The sequence below is a fragment of the Plasmopara halstedii genome, assembly GCF_900000015.1.
Source record: "Plasmopara halstedii genome assembly, contig: Scaffold_555, whole genome shotgun sequence".
In the NCBI taxonomy this organism is placed as follows: domain Eukaryota; phylum Oomycota; class Peronosporomycetes; order Peronosporales; family Peronosporaceae; genus Plasmopara; species Plasmopara halstedii.
In genome coordinates, this window is record NW_020187475.1 from 2,061,477 (window position 1) to 2,071,402 (window position 9,926).

General features: G+C 37.9%; 6 protein-coding genes across 6 annotated transcripts; 2 read left to right on the top strand and 4 right to left on the bottom strand.

The window, feature by feature from the left end:
• Window positions 1-205: 205 nt before the first annotated feature.
• Window positions 206-1,162, top strand: PHALS_11950 (ribosome biogenesis regulatory protein; the record flags this gene model as incomplete). Its single annotated transcript, XM_024727405.1, has 1 exon — window positions 206-1,162. The coding sequence occupies one exon, from the start codon at window positions 206-208 to the stop codon at window positions 1,160-1,162; it is 957 nt and encodes a 318-aa protein (XP_024577985.1).
• An 84-nt stretch (window positions 1,163-1,246) lies between these two features.
• Window positions 1,247-1,870, bottom strand: PHALS_11951 (selenoprotein k; the record flags this gene model as incomplete). Its single annotated transcript, XM_024727406.1, has 5 exons — window positions 1,247-1,269; window positions 1,331-1,451; window positions 1,509-1,527; window positions 1,599-1,750; window positions 1,829-1,870. The coding sequence occupies 5 exons, from the start codon at window positions 1,868-1,870 to the stop codon at window positions 1,247-1,249; spliced, it is 357 nt and encodes a 118-aa protein (XP_024577986.1).
• Window positions 1,869-2,323, bottom strand: PHALS_14545 (uncharacterized protein). The gene has a single exon (XM_024727407.2). It carries the CDS (start codon window positions 2,308-2,310, stop codon window positions 1,969-1,971), a length of 342 nt encoding a protein of 113 aa, XP_024577987.1. The 5' UTR covers window positions 2,311-2,323; the 3' UTR covers window positions 1,869-1,968.
• On the bottom strand, window positions 2,324-5,425 carry PHALS_11952 (uncharacterized protein; the record flags this gene model as incomplete). The annotated part of the gene is made up of 7 exons (XM_024727408.1): window positions 2,324-3,025; window positions 3,095-4,326; window positions 4,413-4,569; window positions 4,635-4,979; window positions 5,043-5,204; window positions 5,258-5,324; window positions 5,385-5,425. 7 exons carry the CDS (start codon window positions 5,423-5,425, stop codon window positions 2,324-2,326), a joined length of 2,706 nt encoding a protein of 901 aa, XP_024577988.1.
• A 101-nt stretch (window positions 5,426-5,526) lies between these two features.
• PHALS_11953 (amino acid auxin permease family) lies at window positions 5,527-6,954 on the bottom strand (the record flags this gene model as incomplete). Its single annotated transcript, XM_024727409.1, has 1 exon — window positions 5,527-6,954. The coding sequence occupies one exon, from the start codon at window positions 6,952-6,954 to the stop codon at window positions 5,527-5,529; it is 1,428 nt and encodes a 475-aa protein (XP_024577989.1).
• A 649-nt stretch (window positions 6,955-7,603) lies between these two features.
• Window positions 7,604-8,029, top strand: PHALS_11954 (uncharacterized protein; the record flags this gene model as incomplete). Its single annotated transcript, XM_024727410.1, has 1 exon — window positions 7,604-8,029. One exon carries the CDS (start codon window positions 7,604-7,606, stop codon window positions 8,027-8,029), a length of 426 nt encoding a protein of 141 aa, XP_024577990.1.
• Window positions 8,030-9,926: the final 1,897 nt, after the last annotated feature.

Sequence of the window (9,926 nt, forward strand, 5' to 3'; positions counted from 1 at the left end):
TTGTATATATTGTTTTCTGTTGAATAAAGTCTCACGAGCGAAATTGTAATAATGAGCTTTACAATTTACAATAAATGTCAGAGGAATATGCTAAATTTAATACAATATATTATACCAAGGTTTGAAAAAGATAAATGTCTAAAGGTGACGTCGTATTGGTCTAATTTCTACTAAACACCCAGAACCAGTGATCAACAAGGTCAAGATGGTGGTCAAGGCGTCGGAGATCGCACCCGTTGCATACGCTGAAGGAACGACAAGCACAGTAGAGAAAGAAGATGATTTAACGTACGATTTGGGCAATTTAGCAGCATTTGATACGCATCCATTTGTGTATCAAAACGAAAAAGAATTGGCACTTCATGCTCGGGAGAATGTCCAACTATTAATCAATCGCATTTTTGAGTTGCCACGCGTCATGTCGGACATGGGTCCACTAGCACAACTGCCAGAACCTGAAGTTGTCATTCCTCGTGAAAAACCATTGCCAAAGCCTAAAGTGGAGACAAAATGGGAGAAATTTGCCAAGGAAAAGGGTATTGAAAAGCGGAAGAAGAGTCGCAAAGTCTTTGATGAAGAAAAAGGAGAATGGAGTCATTCATGGGGTTATCAACGTGCTGGTGACGATTTGAAGGATTGGGCTGTTGAAATGAAAGCTGGAGACATGGAAGATCCGTGGACGAAACGCAAGCAAGAAAAACGAGCTCAAGTAGACAAGAATGTTCGTGCCCAGATGAATAATAAAAATCAAGGACGTGGTAAACAACTTGCTGGTCGCACACCTACTGGTATTCCAGTGGAATTAATGAATACGGACGATGTCAAGGCGAAACAACGTGGCAAAGATGGCACGTCCAAGACATTGGAAAAAGTGCAGTTTTCAACAGCTTCTATGGGTAAATTTGACAAGATGCGTGAAGGCGAAGCTGAACGAAAAGTGAAAGGCAAACGCAATCACTTTTTGCCGACGACAGGAGCTGAAGCAACGGAGAAGGAACGAAGTATGAATATACTGAAGCGTGTATTGGGAAGAGAAGAGAATGATGGCAAGAAGAAAGGAAAGTTGGAAGAAGAAGATGAAGATGGGAAGAAACGAAAGAAGAAGGGCAAGAAATTGAAAAATTTCACAAAGGGAGCGACGAAGAAACGACGGACGAAGTAATAGATTTTCAGAGGCTAGAAACTTTCATAGAAATCCGGTAATAATTTGGTTTTGCGAGTCAATGACTTGATTAAGTTTTAAAAGCTAGCCACAGCAACTTCCACATGCTACAATACATTGTTTAGTGTATATATGGGATCCAATATAATAATTTGTAATGATACATACTTGATTGACGATGGTTCACTTGTCCCATTCGACGTGGACCTCCACGTCCATTGCCACCAACGATACGACGTGTCGAGTCTTGGCTTATATTACTATTAGAACGCAATGTATGTGATGGATCCTGTAGATTGCAGATGTTAACAACATAACGGAGCTTGAGAAAATTATATGAACGTACGGAAAATATTGACGAGAAACTGTTATCATACAATACAAAGGAAAGTGATATATTGAGATCAAAGCAATATGACAGTTCGATAGTACGTACAAGAGTCCGACAAAGTTAATTGCTCCCCATACAACATCCGTCACGATTGATAGACGCCATCGCGAGCGTTTCTCCACGACAACACCTTCCGTTATATACGTCATGATCCAATAATATTGGTTATAATATTGACGACGCTTGACAATAGAAACCTATGCTATTTCATAATATGTTGTGTACCATAATAATAGTACATCAAAACTGACTACCATTCAATAAAATGGTACTACCGATGAGTCTCGCGCGCGTCTTTGGCTACAGTACCGCCCCATGTCGTGGGACTGGTACACTTGGCAGTATCTACTCGATTACTTGTCGTTGGGCTACTAAAAAAGCTGGTGGATCTACTAAAAACGGTCGTGACTCTGAATCAAAGCGTCTGGGCGTGAAGAAGTTTGGAGGTCAAAGCGTTTTGGCTGGAAATATCATCATTCGTCAACGAGGTACCAAGTACCATATTGGAACCGGTGTAGGTCTTGGAAAGGACCATACAATCTTTGCAAAACGTGATGGTTTTGTCCGATTTTGGTACAATGTACCTAAAAAACGGCAAGAAGTATCTGTGAAGGCGACACGTGAAGTACAACGTACGAAATGTCAACTGCAGTGAATAGAAAGAAAGAAACAGGTGAAAAAGTGAAGAAAGAAGTTCATGTGATTGTTTTGTAGGAAAAAAAACCACTTTTTTGCTACTATCGATCAAAATACCCATTTTCTACCAAATTTTAGTTGCTTTTGTTTAAATGAGACGTTGCTAACGATATTGATCGTTCTCGTCTTTGTTTTGGACTCACAGCACGATGTAATCCATGCATCACATCAATAAAACTAATATTTTCAGTCAATGCAATCGCACTTTCAACAGAAGGTGGTTGAACAGTACGACGAATTGCTGTTAATGCTGATCCAGCTGGTGCTTGAGGACCCAAAACAATCGAAAAAGTTCGAGTTTGATCCCATTTGGATGAACTCATGTAATTTTCCTTTACTAAAGTGACCAATTCGGTCATTTTCGATTGTAAAAGTTCCAATAAGTTGGATGTTGGTACATTCGTTGTATTGTATATCTCAACTTGTAAAGTATCCAATGCTCGTAAAATTACTTCGCGCAACTTAAGATGTTCCCGATTCCGACGTGTTCGAAGTTGATTATACGACTTGATACTTAAAAACGCTTTTTGTACACGCGTTTGAAGATCCTGTTCAATCTTTTCACTTGTCTTTGTATCTTCTCGTGTATTTGCACAAGTTATTGCATTGTGAGTTTCTAAACGAGAGATTTCGTTTTCAAGAGCTGTAATTTCATCTCCTAATGTTAAATTTGCTTGAAACTTGGAAAGTAAATGTTCTTGAGTTGCGAGAAATTGTTCTTCAAATGTACGAACATCCGCAATGTTTAAAGTTGCTTGTAAATTGTGAAATGCACACTAGTAAACATAAACACATAATATCAGTAGGTGACAATAATGTTACGCAAAATGTCAATGTCATCGTACAGTGTAATTCATCCATGTCTTTTGTCGTTCAATTCCGACTTTTTTTCCTTTTCCTACACTTAATGTCAAAGCTGCAGTTGATTGTTGAGATCCCAATCCTTTTCCACGTCTTCGTCCTTTATTTCGTGCTTTTACTGCATCCATCAACTTCGCAACATCGACAACATAATTTACTTTTGATGCTAAAACTTGTTCTTGGATCTCAACTTTATTTCCACTACGATGTTCAAGATCATGACATTCTTCAAGTAATTGTGTGCGTACATTTTGAAAACCTTGAATCTTTTCATCGTACATTTGATTCAATTGTCGAATTTGTTCACTATCCTCTTGTAATTTCTGTCGTACTTTTCGTAATGTTAATACTTCATGTCGTATACGATCAACCTGTTTTTTCATTTCTTGTTGTTGTGTAAGTAGTTTCATATATTCTTCTTCTGCTTTAATAATTCGATGTTGCATAATAGATGAACAATGAGCCACTGCTTCATCATTTTCACGTACAGCATTCACACCACGTAATTTCTGTCGTAAGTGATGAATTTCAGTCATTAGAAACATTCGAGTCTTTTCAAACTCAACAAGTTGGTCGTTCATTGTTTGAATTTGAGATAGAAATGCAGCATCACTTTCAAGTAAATGTTCCAATGTTCCTTTAATATTTCTACTCGTAACATCATGTTTGTACGATTCCAATTTTCGATTCATCGTACATGAAATTGTGCGTACATCATGACGACGTTTGTGAGAGGGTACAGTGGTTACCATTTCAAACTTTCTTTCTCTTGTTTTGCATACTGATTTACCACAAGTCTCTTGTTCTTCAATATTATTGTGCCCAATATCTTCTCCACTCATGATAGTACTTTTTGCCGATGTACTCAGATCACTATTTGATTGTATTAATCCATTTATTGCGTTCGAAGTTGATCGGAATGGTAATCGCTTACGTCTACCAATACCTTTCTTTTCAGTTATATGTACAATATATTGATGTGAACTCTTTTCTTTCGCTTCAATATGATCAATCACTCCAGTTTGTTGCATAAGCGCTAATGCTTCTCGATTACCAAGTAAATACTTACGTCTTGTTCCTAATTGATTATCAAACAAAGCATTATATTCTGGAATTCCATCGTCAGGTAAGAAACGAGTATCGAATTGACGTTCGGGTCTTGCTTTCTCTTGACGAGCCATTTGATCAAACACACGACAAGTTAAGAACAAGAGAACTATAAATAACATTGAAAAAAAAGGTCACAATAACTTATTGCAACCCATTAATTGACTTAAGTGTATAACACGTTAAAAGTCGAACCATTTGATAATGTATCACGTTGCCAAGATCTTGATGACTTCATGTCTTGAAATATTGAGGTCAGAAGCGGTTGAAAGCTTTCAATTACATCAATTGGAGTACACGAGACATTACGAAGACTGAGAAATACTTGTACACGACATTTACGAAGTTCTCCCTGTTTAAAGATTCATATTAATATTTTTATATTGAAAAAGAAACATTTGAGTTAAATTCACGTACATGAGTCAGTAAAGCTGCTGGTATTCCACTCACGAATTGTGGAATTTCAAGCGGTTGTATAGCCATTTTTGTTATTGTCTCTTTCGTCACACAAGATGATGCCAACATTCTTAACTTTGCTTCTTCTTCGCCATCATTTGAATATATTGTCGATAATTGAGAGTCTAGACACACAATATCATGTGGAGCAACATGCTGCAAGAGACTTTTAAGCCAATTCCACGTCGATGCCACGGGAACATCTGATCCCAATAACATCACTAACGTGTCGACTATTTCTTCCTTCGTGCGCGATAACAGCATAGAAGCTTTACTTGAGCTTCCAGGCTGTAGTTTCCATGGATGCTACACAATATATCAATATGAGTTCGATTATACTACGCATTGTATCAAAATAATATTACATACAATAATTTGATCGCTTGTCACGAGAGTCCCAACTGGAATCCAATTGGCAGTCAAGTGCTGCACGAATTGTTGAGATGCTCCAGGCATGGCAATAATCACCGTTTTGGTCTTGACAGGATCGTTCGCTAAAGATCCTAAATGCTCACGTACGGGTCGACTCCACTGCCAATATTCATTATCAATATATATTGTCAAGTATTGGCACAATAACTTACGCGGAAGAAAACTTTGCTTGGGGGAACATCAGGAGCATCATACGACAATGTATCACATGCACGAGATCTATAACAAGAAGAAAAGTGAGTGCATATGTTAAAACTATACGCAAATTCTAACTCCGACCGGAATTCTCCCTCCTCAGCAAAGCGAAGGGCAAGCGCCATAATTGAAAAATAAAAAGATTGAAATTATTGGATATAGTTCGCTTAGTTTTAATTGAATGAGATTTAATATTGCAAGTTATTTAACCTACAAGTATACGTATTTAAGTATTACCGTAAAAAGTGGCATTGGTATACACAACCATGTCATAACCTGAAGGACAATATTGAAAAGTCTTGTCACTCACAATATTCAAGAATAACTTCTCGCCAGTTGTATAAGTGACATAACAACCAAGTCCAGCACAGACGAGAATCAAAAGACTTCCAAGTATCTTTTCATACAATGGAATAAAGTTCCAAAATGCTTTGAGATAGAAGAAAATTGGTAAAATAATACACGCCATTGAAACAGCCCAAGCTCCCACAAAATCCGTAAAATCAACAAAATGATCTTTAAAAATTATTGCAATAATCAAAAGAATCACCACAATAATTATTCGAAGAATTGTATACTTAGCAATCATAATGGGACCACAATTTTGATATTCATCAATCAAATCTTGTGGTGACATTTGATACTCAGCTGATACATTCGATGGACGTTCCTTTGGATGTGATAATGAATTGATTGTGTTGATAAATGCTGGTGATTCTTCATCAATTTGACGAGATGGTGAAGGTTGATGCATTCCAAGAATTCCACGTTCAGCAATATAAAGAACAGGATTTAAAATCACTGAAAACGCAATGGTAATGTGTAATTGCATAAACATATAAGCAAGTACAACAGCACCACGATCTGCATTTAAATCAAGTGCTGTACCATTAATTGCAAAGAGAAGATTCCCTGGAATTTGACATCCAACCGAGATATATGATGTTGTACCAATAAGAAGAAAAAGACATGCTGTAAATGTCATTGTAGTAGCAACAACACGTGGCATACGTTCTGGTTCAGAATGTTCTCGTTGTAAAGCAGGTACAAGTACAGCAGCAGAATATGCAAGTGCTAAATTTCCAAATGAACTTAAAACTTGACCAAGATCATACTCAGGATCAATAATATTTGGATGATCTGATCCAATACCATTCAATAATATTCCAAGTGAAATAGCATCAGCAAGAAGTGTACCAAGACATCCAGCAAAAGCTGCACTTGCTCCTTCTTTAAGTGTTGGAGTTAAAATAACAGGTAAAAGCATAACAGCCATGAGAATACTCCAATATTGCTGATCAAATGCATTTGGAGAGATTCCATCAAGTAAAATTCCACCAAGTACTAAAAAAGCACAAGGTACTAAACAACATACACCAAATTGAACAAATACAACAAGATATCGTCCAATTTTACCACAACACCATTCACCAACATCACCATAAGTCTTGACATTTGATGGAGCAGCTAACATGACACGTGATATCGCAACACAAGAACAAATATTTGCAAATGCCATAAAGATCAGAGCAATTGTAGCAAATGGAAGACCTGAACGAGCAAAATTTGATGGGACACCGAGAGTTCCAATTCCATATACGGTACAGAAAAAATTAAATGCAATTTTAAGATCTTCAGACGTGAAGAATGTCATGGTCAAGTTGATGATGTTGTGATGAAAACAACGAGAATGTCAAAATGGCTGTGATCTTCAGTATCTGGTCGGAAAGACTCGACCAATGTCTGTCCCACGTACCAGCCACTGAAAGGATGGACCTTTTCTTGGCAGGGTTATTCCATACCATCTTGATTACCTTTTTTCGTGGGTATGCTTTAAGTACTTAATTAAATTATATGAAACTTATTCTTCGATGTAACCTGAAAAAATCAAAAGTTGAACATCTTGCTTTCATTGCTGACAAGGCCATTTATCTTGCTGCGATAGGTAAGGACGTCGTAGCCATCTGGTATTCTTAATCAATGACTAGCGATTATAGACACAGACTAGTTCAGTTTATTCTCCGCCTCTCTGTACAAGATCAGACTTGTTTCTTTAAACTATGATATACCGTATTTTGAAACTGGTTTTTTGGAAAAAAACTACCTAAGAGACTCAGTTTCTAAGATTTTTGAACTCAAGAGTTTATTCAAGTGTGTATGATACTTTAAAGAGCATGAAATGTGTGCTATCTACAAGACAAAAGTTCATGTTGTCATTTGAGACTTAAGTGTAGAAAGCTTTTGTCTTTCTCGCTTACAAAAAAGATGTGCCTATAGCCAAAACAACAACAGTAGCGATAGTCATGGTACTTGTAATGTGCGAAGCATCACTTGAATCAGAATTTGATGTACTTGTGTCTTCCATTGAGGACATTTCCATATCAGCTGATGATTCTTTATCACTTGAAGATTCCATGACTGTTTCATCCGAATTTGCTGAAGATACCATCGGGTCTTCCATTTCGCTAGATGTCATGTTCATGCTGGTGTTTGTGTCACTTGGAGACATGGTATTCGATGGATTAGTATCACTTGGGGTGGTACTATCTGCTGGGTTCGCAGAAGGTGTTAAGTTTGAGGCATCTGCTGGGTTCGCAGAAGGTGATAAGCCTGAGGCATTTGTTGGGTTCGCAGAAGTCGGTGTGGCAATCGCTGAGTCTTCAGAAGTGGTCGTTGGTGTCCTTGACATCATATTGGAATTGCTGGAAGTGGAATTGGTAGTAGTTTGACCGTTAATGGAGGCGATGGAAAGCGCAGCGAAGACGAGGAAATTGAAGATTTTCATTCTGTTTTGCGAGGAAAAGTTCGTTTTAAATGTGAAGACTTGAAGGTAAAAGTAAGAATGACACAACTTGTTCAAGGAGAAAATCAGCAATATTTGCTCGCAGCCATGTTGAGAAAGAGAATGGCAAGAGAATATCCGACTAATTTTATAGAGAAGGCTCACTCTTATCGCGTCATTGACTTTCTCTATTGATAGTAAGTGACCTAACAACGAGTCGACGTGTAGAGAGTGTTTTGAAGTTGTCATGAAGATTATACATAAAGAAATAAACTTTGTCAATTCGAATCTTGAAAATCATCTCGGAAAGACGTTAAGGTATATAAATTTAGTCCGTTATTAGAATCGTAAGTCGCCTGTCCTCTGTCGTGGACGAAGAAACATTTGTATCAAGTGCTCTTATGTTAAATAAAGTCGAATGAACAATCGCAAATAGTTTGAAGAACTTCATGTAGTACCAGTGCTTTGCAAGACATAATGTAACACGAAAGAGACTGGCGATAAAAACTTGAAGAACTGGTGTGACGTTACAAGATGAACGTGCGAAAGGTGCCAACCCTGTGAAGCTGCTTGTGTGTCTCTTTATCGTCATTTGAGCGACAGATTAAACTGCATCTATGGCAGCAATAGATAAAAGCTGTCTGAATAGTTTTGCTACTTCATTCTGTCCTCGCTTTTGGTGAGTCATTCGTTGAATCCATTTAAAAAAGACAATGCGTTTCACTAGATCACAAGTACTACGATAAGTTGTAGCGATAGTTTCAGGGGTTACTAAGCGTAACGCCAATGATTGAGCGACTGCAACTGTAGAGATTCAGCTCAGAATCGACTGATGGAATTCCAGAGTAAAGTAAATTATTCCTTTCGTCATTCGACTCATTAAGGTGACAATAGATATTCCCTTCAATTCCATGAAGATGTAAGATTTTCAGATTAACTGAAAGCCTATAGAGTAGATTACGCTATTTACAATCATGATATGTCTATGTTATAGCTCTGGCGTAAAGCATTTTCATCTAGAGATAATTTCTCACGTGCCCATTATGCCAATAAAACATCAAATTTTATTGAAAATATCACGTTTTCTATAAGATTTACAAATATAAGCTTCACCACGTTTAAGGAAGAATATTTTCTTTGTCATACTATTACAGAAAAGTTTTGTCAATTTTTTATATTTAATATAAGTTCAAAATCATAAATATAAGTATATATCCCTTTAGAATAGAATGGCGAACAAATATGTGAGCTTCTTCAGCTCTCTCGGATCCACTTTTTGAAGAAGTGCACGAGCTCAACTTCTGTGCGTTTTTACCGCTGACTTTGAGAGTCAGAGAATCCTCTGTATAATATGCACGGCAAACCCGTTGCACTTGGTGGCACTTTTTCACGACCAAGTCATGACAGGACTTTAACCTCTGCAAAGATGAAAGGTGGATTTCCAAATACTCCGATTTTGTCTATCTTAAGCTTCCGCTGTGATCACAAAATTGGCAGCGATAGAGCGGCAGAAGGTACTCGCTAGCCCAGATGCGCTCGTCAATTTGGAGAATGAGATGTCCGGGATCGTGCCCAACCCGGCGCCGGCGGGTGTACACCGTGAGACTGCTTTCTTCGGTGTTCAGGCATTTAATGATCGGGTCGAATAAAACATTTTTCTCTGAATGAGAGAAACTGTCATGGCCATGGATTCGACTTTGCTTTGCTCGTCGCTCGCGATCTTCAAGCTGGGAGTTCAGGTCCAAGAATGGGCGCTGGCGTATGATAACTTGGAAGGATAAAAGACCGATCTGGATTTGAACTGACAAATGTCACGTGTGCTCGTACCACCCCCCCCACCCACC

Bases quoted from the DNA above. Each gene is read 5' to 3' on its own strand.
- PHALS_14545 (XM_024727407.2), bottom strand. From the start codon at position 2,310: ATGGGTATTTTGATCGATAGTAGCAAAAAAGTGGTTTTTTTTCCTACA.